The sequence below is a fragment of the Peromyscus maniculatus genome, chromosome 2 (genome assembly GCF_049852395.1).
Source record: "Peromyscus maniculatus bairdii isolate BWxNUB_F1_BW_parent chromosome 2, HU_Pman_BW_mat_3.1, whole genome shotgun sequence".
NCBI lineage: Eukaryota > Metazoa > Chordata > Mammalia > Rodentia > Cricetidae > Peromyscus > Peromyscus maniculatus.
Genome location: NC_134853.1, coordinates 148,757,481 through 148,774,122, shown reverse-complemented (window position 1 = coordinate 148,774,122; position 16,642 = coordinate 148,757,481). Strand labels below are relative to the sequence as shown.

At 52.0% G+C, this 16,642-nt stretch overlaps 1 protein-coding gene across 1 annotated transcript; it reads left to right on the top strand.

Annotated features, from left to right (window-relative positions):
- Positions 1-2,003: 2,003 nt before the first annotated feature.
- LOC102924211 (ornithine decarboxylase 1-like) lies at positions 2,004-14,642 on the top strand. Its single transcript, XM_006975686.3, has 12 exons — positions 2,004-2,163; positions 2,764-2,946; positions 3,350-3,533; positions 4,351-4,524; positions 5,791-5,963; positions 6,699-6,833; positions 8,140-8,305; positions 9,113-9,260; positions 12,368-12,468; positions 13,171-13,388; positions 13,853-13,909; positions 14,344-14,642. The coding sequence occupies exons 2-11, from the start codon at positions 2,936-2,938 to the stop codon at positions 13,875-13,877; spliced, it is 1,335 nt and encodes a 444-aa protein (XP_006975748.3). The 5' UTR covers positions 2,004-2,163; positions 2,764-2,935; the 3' UTR covers positions 13,878-13,909; positions 14,344-14,642.
- The last annotated feature ends 2,000 nt before the right edge of the window (positions 14,643-16,642 follow it).

Sequence of the window (16,642 nt, the reverse complement as noted above, 5' to 3'; positions counted from 1 at the left end):
ATCTTTTCCCCTCCCTTCCCCTCCCATCTTACATCATCCCACCCCATCCCACCCCACCCCACCCCATCTCTTCCCTCTCCTCTCCTTCCCTCCCATTTCATGTTATCCTAATCCATTTTATTTCCTCCCTTTCCCTCCTACCTTATCTTACATCATCCCATCCCACCCCACCCCATCTCTTCCCTCTCCTCTCCTTCCCTCTCATTTCATGTTATCCTAATCCATTTTATTCCTTCCCTTTCCCTCCCACCTTATCTTACATCAGCCCATCCCCACCCCATCCCCTCCCAACCCATCCTCAGGACCTTCCTGTGATGTAGAGGATGAAACTGAGGTTTTGGAGGCAAAAACACCTCCCAGGGTCTAACAGGGGAGGTGCAGAGCTAGAGAAAGCCTTTTCCAGAGTCAACTGGTTGGAGATGATGTTATCTCCATGGAAACAAGTGCTTTTTCACCTTTTTGTTTGGAGCCAACCCCTCCATGGTTTGACAGTGGAATTCAGGAGGCCCTGGTGGCTCAGGGATCTTCTCTCGATCCACTGAACATCCTCCTTCAACTCTGGGTTCCTCGTGCTGGCCCTGCTTTGACTTCTGAGTCCCTGGGAGCCTGGGGGCTTTGGCCCCTGATGAGAGAGGAAGGGGATGGAGGATCTCCTCAGCCCACAGGAACACCCGGACCCTGTCTAGTGGCCAAGGGAACCTGCTAGTCTGCTGCTACTAGGCACCTGTCCCCATCCAATCTTGGCTTCTTGGAATCAATAAGATTCAATATTAGGGGTAGAAAGATGGGTCAGAAGCTGAGTGTTTGCTCTGCAATCATGAGGACTGGACTTCAGATCTGAGCACCCATGTCACCAGTCAGGCATCCTGCAAATGCCTGTAACTCCAGCTCCAAAGGATCCATCATCATCTGACTTCTTCACCTGCACGGAACCTCAACCTGCACAGGCATGTGCACCCCAAGCACACACACACATGTGCATATACTAACACAGACACATACACACAGTTAAATAAATAAAACACATCTTCTACAGAAAGATTCAATACTATACTTACTCTCAACCCAAAAGCCAAGAAGCCACAGGACCTGAGATTTGAGATATCAAAATAATACCTTTCTAAATCAAAGGCACTCCTACTTAATCCATACCACCATCAAGTCAAAGCTCAGCAAGAACCAACTCCTACATCTCGAGATGGCAAGAAGCATTGGGTTCTATAATGGTGAATTTGTGCTATTCATAATTGATATAATCAGTCCTTCACAGTGTCCTCTGTTTGGTCATATGTGAGCTTAAAAGGTAAGCCCCATAGGCATGTTATCTCCTTCTGCTTTCTTACGTATGCTTTATGGCTCGTTTAAAAACACATGTTTAGAGATTGGAGAGATGGCTCAGTGGTTAAGAGCACCGACTGGTCATTCAGAGGACTCAGGTTCGATTCTCACCATCTACATGGTGGCTCACAAGCATCTGTAATTCTGGTTCCAGGGGACCCAGTGCCCTCTTCTGTCCTCTGTGGGCACCAAGCATGCACATGTTGCATAGACACACACAGAGGCAAAACATCAGACATAAAAAAAAACACACACATTTCGCTTTCTGAACAATCTCACATCAATTTTATTGGCACAAGCTATTCTCTGTGCCACCCACAGTTTGTTCTGTGAGCCTGTCCTTGCTGGCCAGTGGCTGAAGCCTCCTGCTCAGAGTCCATCTTCGGCCCATTCATTCTTTCTCATGATCCTGACAGCATGCTAGGTCCTGTGGGTTGTGAGAAACACCGTTTTTACTGGGCTCTCATTTTAATCAACACAGGAGACTCTATGACCTCAAAAGACAAGTGTGTGCATGTGTGTCTGTCTGTCAGTGTGTGTGTGTGTGTGTGTGTGCGCGCGCGCACGCGCGCACGCGCGTGTTCCTCTCAAGCCAGGCATTCTGCAGCAATGGGCATTGGATAGTAGCAGTGGCAGCAAGGCCTTGTATGCTTCTTATTCCACAGATTTCTCCTCTTGTTCCCCGAGATCCCATTTTCCAGATGAGGAAACTGAAGCTCAGAACAGTCAGCTGATGCACCCACGGCCACGTTTTTAGAGTGGGAAGGCGGCTTTGCCATCTGCTGTCCCACAGAGGGAGGACCACAGAGAGGCTGCAGGCAGGAGGTGGGCTATAGGAAGGGACTAATGAGTGGGCTTGATTTCTGGGTTAAGACAGACCATGTCTCTAGCGCTCCTGTCACAGGAAGACCTGGCCCCTTGTGTAGCTTGCCCCTGGTGTACCCATTCTGCCCAGGAAGGAGGGGTCGCATGAATAGGAGCCTGGTCATTATTTGCTGGAATAATATTGGATCTTCTTGGATTGTAGCTTGCAGGTGGGGGTGTAAGCCTTCAAAAATTGACAGCTGACATCCTAGAGTTGGCCCTGCCTCAAGGTGGTGGTTCCATCCTGGGATGGTCATCAGGTCACAGGGAAGCCTTAGAGGCTCTCCCAGAAAGGGAGGGTAAGGAGAGGGAGGGTGGAGCGAGATGGAGTGACACAAACAGGCTCGGCATCCCAGTTAAATTGGCAGCAGAAAGCAAGAGATACCCTGAGAGCCCAGCACCTGCTCCAGCCTCCAGGGCCACCCGACTAGTGTTGGAGACGAGATTCTACCCAGACCCACCCCTGTATGGAGTGATCTGGACACCTCTGGGGAAGAGGAGGATTGAAAGGCTTTCGGGGCTCTCCCGCTTCTAAAGGTGGCCAGTGCTTGCTTTCCACAGGTGTCCCCATCCTGAACACCTGTTGGTAGGTGTTCCTTGGAAGGTCTTTCCCGGAGGTTTGGGCTGAAGGTAGGCTTCTTGCACCCTGAGATCTTGTTGGGACCAGATTTCCCCACAGATATTTTCTCATCACCCCAGCTCTCCTGCGCTGTACTTGAGGAAGCAGGTCATAATGTCCACAAGGTGAGTCATGTGCGGAAGGGTCATAGACACAGTCCCATGCAATCTGAGACACTCCTTGAGGAGTGGTCACAGGTCTCACTTCTAATGTCCTATGATATACAGTTGGACTCAATCGCTCTACTGAGTCTCAGGTTCTCATCCTGAGTGGCGAGCATGTGGGAAGGAGCCTGGGGGGAGAGTCATATGCTTCTGTTCTGAGGGAATGGCTGATGTGTCTTGCTTGTCACTGGCATCCATGACTCAGGCCATGGGCCATCAGTAGCCTGCTGTAAAGGTTGAAAGTATCACAGAGTTTGGTGGAGTTCTTGGCGCTGAATGGGGCCCAGGCATCAATGACTTGGCTGTGGGAGGGGCAGCAGGGCCTGAGGAAGGAAGACTGGGTCCACAGAGCTGTCTTTTCTAGGATGTCAGAACTGTGCCCAGAGAACACCTCAGCTGGAGTCTCGGGGATGAGCATCCACCCTGGAGACCCGAGGGAGCAGCTAGGAGCCTCAGGAAGCCTGTGGCCGTCAGAGCCCATCATTCTGGGACCAGGGGGATCTGCCCGGCAGTTGGTCCTGAGGAAGATCCAGGAGCTCTCCATCGAGGTAAGGAGAGAGGGTGAGTCCAACCTCCTCTGTTGCTGGTACCCAAGAAGGCTTCTGGTTTACAGCTTGGAGGCCATCTGACCAGGCTTTCCCAGGGCCTGCACCGGGGTCCTGAGTGAACTCTGCTGTTCTTTCCCTTCCCTTCCCTGACACTCGGGCTTTACCCTCAACCAAGCCATTGTCTGGGGCTGAAGCCATCTGTCTCCAGCTTTGGTCTACAGATAGCTGCCTCCCTGCACCTCTGTTTTAAGAGACTAAAAAGACCAGAGTTCAAATCCTTTCTTTGCCCGATGTGGTGGTGCACGCCTTTAATCTCAGTACTCAGGAGGCAGAGGCAGGCAGATGTCTATAAGTTCAAGGCCATCCTGGTCTACACAGCAAGTCCCAGGACAGTTAGTGCTATATAGAGAGATCCTGTCTCAAAAGAAAAAAAAATTATTAAAAAAAAAAAATCAATTCTCTCTTTGTCATGTTCTTGCTGTGTGACCTCAAGCCACTGATTTTCCAACCAAGCCTTTGTTTTCCCTGGCCCTTAAAAAGGGAGAAACAGCACCGGGAGGTGGTAGCACATGCCTTTAATCCCAGCACTCGGGAAGCACAGGCAGGCAGATCTCTGAGTTCGAGGCTAGCCTGGTCTACAGAGTGAGTTCCAGGACAACCAGGGCTACACAAAAAAACAAACAAACAAAAAATTCACAAAGTGAAATGGAAGGAGAGGAAGAGAATGAGAGGAACAGTAATGCTTTTGTCATAGAGTGGAGAGGACTCCAGGACCTGACCCACTCCTCATCTCCTTCTCTTGTTCTTGCTCTAACAGGGCCGCCAGGACCCCTTCATGGTGGCTGACTTGGATGTGCTGGCCAGCCGCCATCAGACCTTCCTCCAGGCCCTGCCCCAAGTCCAGCCCTTCTATGCAGTGAAGTGTAATAACAGGCCCAGGGTGCTGCTTGTCTTGGCTGCCCTGGGCACTGGCTTTGACTGTGCCAGTCAGGTGAGCCTGTGCCAGCTTGCCAACCACCTCCCTATGGGCCTGCCACTTTCTGGAGAAATACTGCCCAATGCTCAGGAGATCAGGAATGGGGGACTCTGGCCTCCAAGATGGTGGCTGCCATGTTGAGGGCTCAAGGCTTTTTTTGTTGTTATTGCACTAATGGGTTTTTTTTTTTTAAAGATTTATTTATTTATTATGTATACAGTGTTCTGCTTGCAGGCCAGAAGAGGGCACCAGATCTCCATTACAGATGGTTGTGAGCCACCATGTGGTTGCTGGGAATTGAACTCAGGTCCTCTGGAAGAGCAGTCGGTGCTCTTAACCTCTGAGCCATCTCTCCAGCCCACACTAGTGGTTTTTATTTGTTCTGAATCTAATGTAGTCCAGGCTAGCTTAGAATTCACTACATAGTCAAGGATGACCTTGAACGTCTGGTCCTCCCACGTCTACCTTGCCAGTGCTGAGATTACAGGCACAGGCCACCAGTTCACTGGGTGCTGATGGACCCAGGGCTTTGTGTACACTATACATCACTCCGCCAGCTGAGCGGAGTGTAGCGGGGAGGTAGCCCCGTCCCTTGGGTGCTTTAAAATGAATAAAAGAGCAAATTGACATGGTCAGCCTTGCACGTGACTATGTGACAAGACCAGGTAATCCAAACTAGGGGACCGGATCCCTTCCCGGCATAGCCAGTCACCCGTCTGAGCCTCACTTTCTCCCTCTTTAAAATGGGAGCAACACCGGATGAAAACAAGGACATGATGGCTCCTAGGTATGGTTGAGGAGAAGGTTTTATTGTAGACATGAGGGAGAGAACAGTCCGAGGCATCTGGAAGAGTCCAGACAGAACATGGCCAGCAGAATAGACTGGGCCATGAGAGGAGGGGAAGGGGCAGTGAGAGGAAGAGGAAGAGAAGAGAGAGAGAAGAGGAGGACAAGAAGACCAAGAGGGCAGATGGAACCGAGACAGCGAATACACAAAATGCCCGAGTCATACAGGAACAGAAGTTGGGGGAAGGGAAGAAAACCCAGCTCTGGGTGGGTGGGAGCGGTTCAGGGTAGGGGGCAGGGTGGGAGGTGCTGGGAGGGGCCACAGGTACTGAGTGAGGTTTCTTTGGGACCTGACTCTCCCAGTGAAGGACCTGGTCCCAGAAGGAGGTTCATTGGCAGGTATCCCCACTAGTTCAAGCTAAGGTCCTGTCCCCAAAGAGTCAGGGAAGGCAGGGACAGCAGGGCAGCCCCGACTCTGGCCTTCACTCATGCCAGGGGGAGCTGGAGCAGGTGCTGGGCTTGGGCGTGGCCCCCTCACGGATCATCTTCGCCAACCCCTGCAAAGCCGTCTCCCACATCCAGTACGCAGCCCGCTGTGGGGTGCAGCTTCTGACCTTCGACAGTGAGGAGGAACTGACTAAGGTGGCCCAGCACCACCCCGGAGCTAGGTGAGGTGGCGGAGGTACAAGGGGAAACAGTGTACAAGGGACTCCGACAGATGGATCTGCGCCTCAGCAACCAGGCAGAAGGTGGCTCCAAGAAAACCTCTGGGCAACAAGATGGCCAGGCTGCAGGCCCAAGGGTTCAGTCGGAGGCCCAGTACCTTGTCAGGAGCACGTTAGTACCAAATAGACCTTGTCTCTGCAATGGCACTGGACAGAGCTTGGCATGAGAAGGTCTGGCATCCATGACATCATAGGAAAAGTACTTGTACTAGAGTCAGACCAAACTTCTTTTTGTTGCCTCATAGCTCTGGTCCAAGGTCAGGAGCTACATTTCACATTCATTAGCCAGCCATATGCTGTGTGATCTCAGGAAAGGTGTGAGACATCTCTGTTTGGTTTTTCAAGCCGGGGTTCTCGGCATAGCCCTGGCTGTCTTGGAACTCACTCTGTAGACCAGGCTGGCCTCGAACTCAAACATCTGCCTGCCTCTCCTTCCCAAGAGCTGGGATTAAAGTCGTGTGCCACCACCACCCAGCTTATACCTCGGACTCTTTAGAAAGTTTAACTGTGCCATTCTATCTCACTTGTTCTTGCCTGGCAAAGTTCTGTAAATAACATGTTTTACTCCTTGGTCTCCATGCTGGGTAGTTGGGAGCAACTAGGCAGGGGTGGGTGGGAAGGTTGGAGGGCCTCGGGGTTCCTGTGCACCCATGCCACCCTCCCTCCTTCCCCCTCCAGGCTGGTCCTTCGAATCCAGACCCAGGACAGTGGAAGCACCTTCCCGCTGAATGCCAAGTTCGGCGCTCAGTTGGAGGCATGCGGACGCTTGCTCCAGGCTGCCAGAGAGCTGGGGCTGGCCGTGGTGGGGGCCTCGTAAGTGAGCACTGGCCTTTCCTGTCTTGATTTCTATTGCTGTCCCCAGGCAGCCAAGGACTCTCAGGGACACCTCTGCTTTGTGCGTTTTCTAGGCCTAGAGGGTGTGAGGCACTAATAGCCTAGGGGACAAATTGAAGTAAACATCAAAAACTTAACGCTCCAGATATATAACATTTTCAAACAGTATTTAAAAAAAATCAAAACAAATGCAAAAATCTCCATGATGAGAAAAATTGGAATTTTAAATGAAGTCAGGATGGATGTTGCTGATTTCCTTTCTTCCCTTGGGGTCTAATCACTTTACAGATCGAGTCTCGGTTTGAAATTTTTTGCATTTCATTCCTCTGGGATCCGTGCATTCATTTTACTCTTTAAGGGATTCTGAGCCCTGGTTTTGTGGACACACAGCCCTAACCCCAGCACTCCAGGAGGCAGAGGCAGGAGAGTGACAAGATCAAGGGCAGGCTGGACAACAGGAAACTGGGTCTCAAAAAAAAAAAAAGGGGGCGTGTGGGCAGAGCTAGAGACATAGCTAGATGGTAGTGTTCTTGCCTGGTATGCACCCTGTAATCCCAGCACTCCAGAGATGGAGGCTGGAGGGTCAGAAGTTCAAGGTCATCTTTGGCTATATAACAAGTTGGAGGCTAGCTTTTGCTATATGAGATACTACTTTTAAAAAGAGAGTCATTTGTTATGTTTTCATGGCCCCTTACAATGTTTTTTATTAAAAAAATTAATTAATTTTTTTTTACATTTATTTACTATGTTTATGTGTGTGCACATGCCATGGTGCACACGTGGAGGTCAGGGGACAAGTTTCAGGAGTCAGTTTTCTCTCGCCGAGTGGGTTTCAGGAATTGATCTCAGGAGGGGTTGGCAGCGAGTGCCTTTACTCTCTGGGCCATCTGGCCAGCCAGGCTTTGCATCTGACGAGAAATATTCACTCACTTCATGCCCTCTAACCAGAATTGGTTTCTCAGTTTACCTTCAGGGGGCACCGGGTTGTGGGGTTCTAGGTAAGAGAAGGGGAACCCCTTCAACAAAGGTGTTGGGAGTGGGCAGCTGAGGAAAAACATTACTTTGTCATTAGCCCTGATTGGATGACTATGGGATGTGTGTTTCCATGAGGACGCCTGGTGTGACCAAGGCCACAAACATCTATGGGTGCCAAGTGGGCCAGTATCACCTTGGCACTGGCTGGCATTGGTCTCGAAACCCCTGGGTGGGTGTTCCTCAGTGCCTCTGTCCTCACACTGACTTGAATCTCCCCCCGTGTGTCTTCCACACCAACGGCCACGCTCAGCTTCCACGTGGGTTCTGACTGCCAGACACCCCAGAGCTACAGGCAGGCCATCGCGGACTGCCGTCGTGTGTTTGAGATGGGCCGCCGGGCTGGCCACCACATGAGTCTGCTGGATCTTGGTGGGGGCTTCCCTGGAATTGAGGGCTCTGAAGCTAAATTTGAGGAGGTGAGATGGATGGCCTCAGGGCATGAGGGGCCGTCGGGGTACAGCAGCTTGGGATCGGGGGAGAAGTGTGTGCGCACGCCTGTGTGGTTTGGACCCAGAACCCTGCATAACTGGGAGTCTGTTTGCGGGCTCTGTGGTTTGATTCTGACAGCATGTGTGATTCACCGGACCACATGTGTGGCCGTGAGTGCGTCTGAGTGTGTGCACCTGCTTGTTGTACGTCTTTTTGTTGCTTCACAGCTTTGGTCCAAGGTCAGGAGCTACATTGAACAATGGTCTCCTCCTCTTCTTCCTTCTCCTCTTCTTCCTCCTCCCCCTCCCTCTTCCTTCTCTTCCTCCTCCTCCCCTCCTGTCTCCCTCTCATCCCTACCCCTTTTCTTCCTGCTCCTTCTCCTCCCTCCTCCTGTCTTCTTCTTCTTCATCTCCAGCCTCTCATGAGGCAGGTGTTATACCCCAAACTACCCCTACAGCCTCTGCGTTCTTCTTTAGACACAGCTGGCCCTGGCTAGGCCTGGTGGATGGACACTCATGGTCCCTTAGCTTCAGGGGACCATGGAGACATTCTGTGTCTGCTGACCATGCGTCAATTATTTGCAATGTCACATCCCTCAGGGTGCCAGGACCGCACGCAGGCTATGTATGCACTTTGGCCTCTCTTAGCTTCGTTTCTACCTGTTTCTTTTTGAATAAGAGGAGGTGAGCTTGTTGTCTGAATGGCTATTGTAGGGGCAAAGGATGGGGGGGGGTGCTGGTCATGACAGTTGCAGAGACTCAGGATTCAGCAGAGAGCTGGGTCTGTCTCCACAGATGGCTAGAGTGATCAATGCTGCCCGGGCCGAGTACTTCCCGGAGGGCACTGGTGTCCAGGTCATTGCGGAGCCTGGCCGATTCTATGCAGAGTCTGTATGCACAGCTGTTGTGAATATCATAGCCAAGAAGGCCTCGCTGGAGCCAGGTGGGTGCCAGGTGTGGCCACTGTCCAGGTGTCCCCAGGACTCAGGGAGAGGCTGGACCGTGGGTTGGGGAATGGGAAGTGAGATCAGAGCTGGGCACTGGACCGGCCCTGTCTGTGCACTGCTTACTGTCCCCAGAAGGGGGAAGGTGACGGTGAAGGACAGAGCCAAGGTGCTCTTCTTGGTAGTGGGTAAGTCTACCCGTCACTGAGGGAACAATGGCAAGGTTCAGCCCCCAAGGCCCTCGACACCCATTATTAAACCTAGTCAACCATGAGCAGCCCCTGGGGTGCAGGAGGTGACAGTTTCTATCACTAACAGAGTACTCGAGTACAAACTCCCATGACAGATAAAGCAGGGCTGCTGACTGCCGTGATCAGACGCATCCCTAAGGCTGACATCCTCTGGTGACAGGAACTTTTGACCCTCATCATGGTGTGTCTCCCAGGAGAGCCCTTCAGCTATTTTGCCTCTGAGTGTGAGAGGGAGATGGGGTTGCCATGTTCCCAGAGAATGAACCAGAAATGTTTTTTTATGGCAAGATCGAGAATATTCCCAGGTCTGCAGCCACAGGGTTAGCACTCTTGGATCTTTGGAACTGAGTGACACTGGCGTGTAAATATTTACCGGTCACTCTGGTCCCCTCCCCTGGTCCTTTGACGAAGTGTCTCATTGGAGGATGCTGGGGTGTAGCCCACCTGTCTTCTGTCACTGTACCACAGCCAATCACAAGGATTTGGGGGCTCGTTATTCATTACATCAACAGAAGCAAAAGCTGCCAATCTGCAGAAGTCAATGACAGCCGAAATACATATTTGACCTCATGTCTGCTCACCAATCTCGTGAGACAGCTTTGAGTCCCCCCCAATGAACATGTAGACCTCAAGACTCAGAGAGGGCCAGTGACTTGTCCAAGGCAGCACAGTCAGTCAGTAGAGCATCCAGCCCATGTCTTCCTGACTCCGGGGCTGGTGCCCTTCATCCCTAGCATCACGACGAACTCAATCCAGAACTGGTCTGGGTACCATTGGAATTGGGGTTAAGGAGATAGGGAGGAGAAAGTACCAAAACCGGAGGTGAGAAAATCTGTGCTCAGAGTCAGCATCCAAATGGCCGCTGATTGCCCGGATGTGAAGAGAGTCTGACTGGAGTCCTGGATGCGGGCTCGGGGGGAGTGTTGTGAAGAAAGACTAAGACGGCTGAGAAGAACAGGCTTGGTAGGCCAATGTGTCTGGGATCTGGGAGTCATAGAACAAGAGTGTGAGGGAGCTGGGGGAAAGCGGCCACATGCTTGTTTGAGTAACGTCAACAGAGGCCGAGTGTTCTGAGGGAGGGAGCCGTCTGCAGCCGCAGGTGCTGTCAGAGTTGGGCACCATTTGATAGCACACCCAGGATTTGTCCTAAGGATTTGTTCTAATTAGCTACGGCAAGGCATGCTTACATGGAGACAGCTGTCTCCGAGCAATTTTTACACAGTTTCCCAGAGACAGGAGTCCCTGCATGAATTATCCACACAGAGTGGATCCGGCGAGAAGGGAGAGTAAGCTGGCTGGCATCTTCGCTGTGATGCTTGTTTGTGGATATAGGGTCTTGTGTAGTCTAGGCTGACCTGGAACTTGTGGCAACTCTCCTGCCCCAGCTTCCTGAGTGCTGGGATTACAGATGTGAGACACTCCACTCCACCTCCATTGTGATTTATGAGGGAGGGAATGATGAGGTTGGGCATCCAAGACAGGCTTTGTTCTGGCTGGTTCTGGTGATTTCAGCCGGCTCCAGAGTGTAAGGCTGGTCTCTCATCCCAGGGTGACAATCCCCAGGAGAAAGTGGCTGGAACAGGGACAGCTCACGAAATGAATCAGCAGGCCAGAGAGGGGGTCAGCAGTTTAGAGCACTTGATGCTACCTCAGAGGACAATTCTCAGCGCCCATATGGTGGCTCACAACCGTCTGGAACGTCAGTTCTAACGCCCTCTTCTGGCCTCCATGGGTATTTCATGAATGTGGTGTTCAGACACACATGCAGGCAAAATATTCATACATGTGAAATAAATACATCTAAAAAGGAAGCTGATGGCCGCTTGGGTGCTGGACTGGTGGTTGTACACGGAGGGAGGCCATTTGTGGGGACAATTACTGCCTCTAGGAATTAGTTATCCAGAGAAGGTCAGACTTCTGTGTCTGCAGAGCCCAGATGTCAGAGTGTCAAGAATAGATATGCAAAGACTAGATATGCTGGTGCCCACCTGCGATGCCAGGATGAGGAGGCAGTTCGTGAGTTCAAGACAAGCCTACACTACACAGGCCAGTGTGGGCTATGGGAGTTTATCTCAAACAAACAAACAAACAACAAACACAAACCTAAGATAAAGCGGGGTGTGGTGGCATCTGCCTGCAATCCCAGCACTCGGGAGGCTGAGGCAAAAAGTCACAGCTTCAATGCCATATTGGGCTACATGGTGAGATCCCATTTCAAAAGCCAAGATCTGCGGATATAGTTCAATGGTAGAACACTTGCCTAGCAAAAGCCAGGCCCTGGGTTCAATCCACCAGCACCATGTAGATAAGAAAGAGAGGAAGGAAGGAAAGAAGGTAGGAAACGCAGTTAACAAGGCATTCCTTAAAGAAAGGAAATGTATGCACTGGCCCGGTCTGAGTGAGACATCAAATAAAAGCCTCTGCTCCTGTCCTGACTCACACAACAGGCACTTGGGGACCTAGTCCAAGCACTTGAACCTGCGTCTGGGGATAATCCCAGCGCATTGCCTACTCCTGTGGACTTCTGGCAAGACTCAATTTCTCCAACTGTGTGCAGGGGTCATGGTATCCAATAAGTGTAGGCAAGAGGATTCATATACTCCTCACATGAGTACTCGTGGAGCTTAAAACAGATCGTCACATCAGTTGCTGCTGTTCAGTGTTCCTGTGTGGGGAGCGGAGGGCAGTGGGGCCCAGCGCCATGCATCTAGCCATGACAGGAGGGGGCTGGGGAAGACCCTTAGGACAAGGCAGGAGTTCTGCCTCACTGGGCAGCCGGCCTCTCCCAAGCGAGTTGGGACTCATTAGGGAGACCTAGCTAAGCACACTTCATCCTGTTCACTCCCTGTTCCCAGGAGGCCAAAGGAAGCTGGCATACTATCTCAATGAGGGCTATTATGGTGCCTTCCGAATCTTCCTCAGGGAGCCTGTCCCCAGGACACCCATTGTGGTGAAGGTAAGGGGACCTTCTGTGTCCTGAAACCACCAAGTCCAGCCCCTGACCCAAGGGGCAGGGTCTCAGGTCACCCATGCTCTGCAGGTTGTCATGCTGGGCATGGGTGCAAGGCATTGCATGCACACATCTGTGTTTCCTAGGGCACACCTGGTGATCCATGCCTGGGCAGGCCTGTGTGTCTGTGGAGGCTGCATGGGTCTGATCAGCTCAGGATGCTTCCATGTGCATCTCTCTGTGCTGTATGTGTGTGTGTGTGTGTGTTTCTAGAGCTCTGGAATGTTGGAGATGCGGGAGACTTGGAGAGTAGTGGATCCCAAGCTTCCTTCTTCACATTAGGGCTGCCGGCCAAGCTGTCCAAGTCCCCACTGCCCGGCCATGCTCTCATATGTATAAATAGATTTAAATGCCCAGGTGACTCCAGTGTGCAGTGGATTCTGAGACCCGGTCTTTGGGTCCTCAGCATGCACACGTGATGCGTTTGTGAGCTGGTAGGTTGAGAATGACCCTGGTGTGATGCGAAATCTAGGCAGGGCCTTTGAGCGTGTCCTAAAGGCTGGCCAGAACGGCCACTCTGTCACTGTTCACTGGGGTTGAATGGTGCCATCCTTGCTGGGTGGCCACACGTCTCCCAGGGCCGTGCCTGACATCCTAGCGATGCAGTGAGACCCTTCCTTCTCTGACCTCATCTCCTTCCCCCTGCAGGAGTTCCCCTCGGAGCCCCGCCTCTTCCCCTGCACCCTCTATGGCCCCACATGTGACGCCTTTGACAGGCTCTTCCCGAAGGAGATGCAGCTGCCGGAGCTGGATGTGGGTGACTGGCTGATTTTCCCTGACATGGGTGCCTACAAGAGCTCCATGAGTTCCACCTTCAATGGCTTCCCAATCATAACGGTCTACGATGCCATGAGCCCCCAGATCAGGTGACCAAGGGGAAGGGTGTGGGGCGGCAGCTGTGGGGAGCTTTCTCTGGGCCTGGCAATGTAAACTGGTAGCTGAACTTGGGAGCTCTGGGCCTAGGAAACACTCTGTTCTTCACATTGACCCTAGCAGGGCCTAGTGGGTCTCACCTCACTTTGCCACAGACCTCTGTCTGTGGGGTTGACTGGGTCTTGGTCTCTCCCCAGGTAAGTCAGGTTGTCTGGGCAGCTGCACCTTGTGGATGTCTCAGTGGGAGTAGAAGCAAGCAGTCTATGGACCCACCTAGCCCTTGGTGCCCTGGCCCAAACCCTCCTGGCTCTAGTGGCTTGTGATAGTGCCCCAAATTCTCAGGATTGTACCCCAGAAGAACCCCTGCCCTGGGGAGCCTGCTCTGCCCAGCTCAGTACTCACCGTCAGAGGAGGGGGAGCCCTGGGAACCTCTTGAACTATAACAACTTTTCCACAGGAGCCTACTGGAGTCAGCACCTTAGGCCAGGACATGGCCAGAATGGAGAGGCACCTGGTATGGTATGCCCAATGGGGAAGGCTTAAGGTCAGAGGGCGGAGGAGTAGGCCCTTGGGGGAAACAGAGGTCTAGCCTCTTCTGCACTAGCAAGACCCTTTTACACACTGAAAGCTATTGTCCTTCCTGAGCAGGCTTGAAGTACCCGCTGGATGTCCTGGGTGGCTGGCTTGGCATCCCTTCTGACTCTCTCCCTAGACAATGGAATCCCCATGGTGGGGGTGATAAGGGAGACAGGGAGGCTAGGACTTACGCTGACACAGGAGTACCCCCCTTCAGGGCTAGGCACCCTAATCTAAAGAAAAAAAAGACTGTGTCTCCTGGGGAAAAAGAGTGCTTTGCAGTGAGCTCGTGTGGGGGTGGGGGTGGGGGACAGCCCACCCCTCCTGTGTGCTTTCTAAACTTCTCCTGATGAGGCTTTCTGGGATCCACAGTCTCTGCTAAGGCTTTCCTGACCTGCCAGGGTTGTGTCACAGCCTAGCTCCACCGTCTGAATGAATCTTCCAGCATCTTCGAACTGAAGAGAATTCTCCCCCAGACAACCCATGGAAGATGTGGGTTGCAGACACCTCCTACAGACGTTGGAAAGGCTCAGCCTTCAGGATGCTGTGCTACTCATTGGGCCTTTCCAGAGCTTACAAATTGGGAGTGGAAACATTATCTATCTATCAAAGGAGTTTCCAAAGTACAGATATGGCTTGGCTTTGGTGAAAATACAAAACTATTTAGATGCAAGAGCTGGTGTATTCTGCTTGTTCTGTGGGTGTAATTCTCTAGAACTCTGAATACTCATATATATATTTATTCATTCATCTACCATCCACCCATTTATTCATCCATCCGTCCAGGCAGTCAGCCAACCATTGTCCACCCACATTCATCTATCTTTCATCCATTCATCTATCTACCTATCATGCATCCACCATTCATACACTCATTATCAACCATCCATTCACTTATCATTCACCCACCTGTTCATCCACTATCCATCCATCAATCCACTATCCATCCATCCATCATCCATCATTCATTCATTATCCACCATTCATCTATCTGTCTATCTATCTATCTATCTATCTATCTATCTATCTATCTATCTCCCATCCACCAGCCATCAGTCATCCATCTATCCATTCATTATCAACCATCCATCCATTTATCAGTCACCCACCTGTAATTCATTCATCCATCCAGCAATCCACTATCCATCCATCCATCCTCCATTCATTATCCACCATTCATCTATCTATCTATCTATCTATCTATCTATCTATCTATCTATCTATCTATCTATCTATCTATCTATCACCCACCCACCAGCCATCAGTCATCCATCCATCCATGCATCCATCCTTCCATCCATCCATCTGTCCACCAGCCTAGTGCTGTTTTAAACCCAAAGGACCCATGTTCAACACGAGATGAAAAACCTTGCCTTACAGGTAAGAAGCGGCATAAACAAACACACAGGTTAATGGCAAAGTGACGTGGGAGCTTAGGAAAAATGAAGAGGAAGAGGAGTAAGTGAGCAGCCTGCAGCTCAGGGGCCAGGTGATGTGATCTCTCAGAGGCCTAGAGGAAGTGTGGCAGAGCATCCAAGAGAACCCTGCATGGAAAAGAGCAAGTCTGAAGGTCAGGGTGATGAACTCCAAATAAAGGTCAGACGACCCATGTGAGTGAGTAGAGAAGGGAGGTTCAGATGAGGCAGGAAGAGGGTCCAGGCTGGCCCACAGGAAGAGGGTCCAGGCTGGCCCACAGGAAGAGGGTCCAGGCTGGCCCACAGGAAGAGAGTCCAGGCTGGCCCGACAAGCATCTTACTAAGGCAGGGTTTTTATGTTAATTCGAGCAGGTGAAGGTAGAGTACAGAGGTGGAGGCAGAGGTGGCAGGGAGACTCCTGTCAGCCCTGTAGAAGAAGGGGTGGGGATGGGCGGAAGTAGAAGTGAACCCAGGGCTTTCGGACCAGGCCCGCCCTTTCATGGACAGGGGACTGGGAGGGTGGAAATCAAGACTGCTTCATCAAGTTTGAGGAGACACACAGACCTCCAAGGGAGGCCTAGAGGCTCAGTCTCTGAGAGAGCAGTGTTGGGTGTCCTTCATAGTCCTGACCGAGGAAGGGGAGGCCGCTCAGCTGTGTCCGAGGCTGCTGGGGTAAGAGTGAGTAAGCCAACATGAAGAACTCTGATGTCATTGAGGGCTGCAGGGTCCAAGGAGTGTGAGGAAGGAGCTGCCCAGTCTCTCAGGGAGGTGTGCTACAGAGGAGGAAGGCAGGGCTGCAGGAAGAAGAGGACCAAGGGTGAGAAACCACGGTTTGAATATCAAGAGCAAAACCCATTATGGGTGAGGACGCTTCGAAGTCCTGCAGGAAGCGGCTGGGCCCTCGAGCCAGGCAGGACAGAGTGGAGGGCGCCGCCTGTGCAGAGCTCTGGAGCCAGCAGGCCGAGGAAATCTGGGGTCGGGGAACACTGACGCTTTCTTCAGACTCGCTTCCCGGTGATTCAAGTACCAAGGTCGTGGAGAAGGGAAGGGGCAGGAGGAGTTCCGCATTCCCAGACGGGAACAGGCGCGACAGCCCGAACAAGGCTGGGAGAGGATGCACCCGCGAGCTGCTGCGGGTTGTGCAGGGGCAGCTGGAGGCTTGCGGGAGCCAGCGAGCTGGCGGCTTGCCCTCACCGGTGTCCCGCCGTGGGCACAGGGGCACAGTGGGTGGAGCTTGCGGGAGGTACAAGGCTGAA

What these genes read in the sequence shown, in the direction of transcription:
- LOC102924211 (XM_006975686.3), top strand. An exon ending in CTGAAGCTAAATTTGAGGAG is followed by an intron (nt 8,306 to 9,112) that starts GTGAGATGGATG and finishes CTGTCTCCACAG; the next exon opens with ATGGCTAGAGTGATCAATGC. An exon ending in GAAGGCCTCGCTGGAGCCAG is followed by an intron (nt 9,261 to 12,367) that starts GTGGGTGCCAGG and finishes CCCTGTTCCCAG; the next exon opens with GAGGCCAAAGGAAGCTGGCA.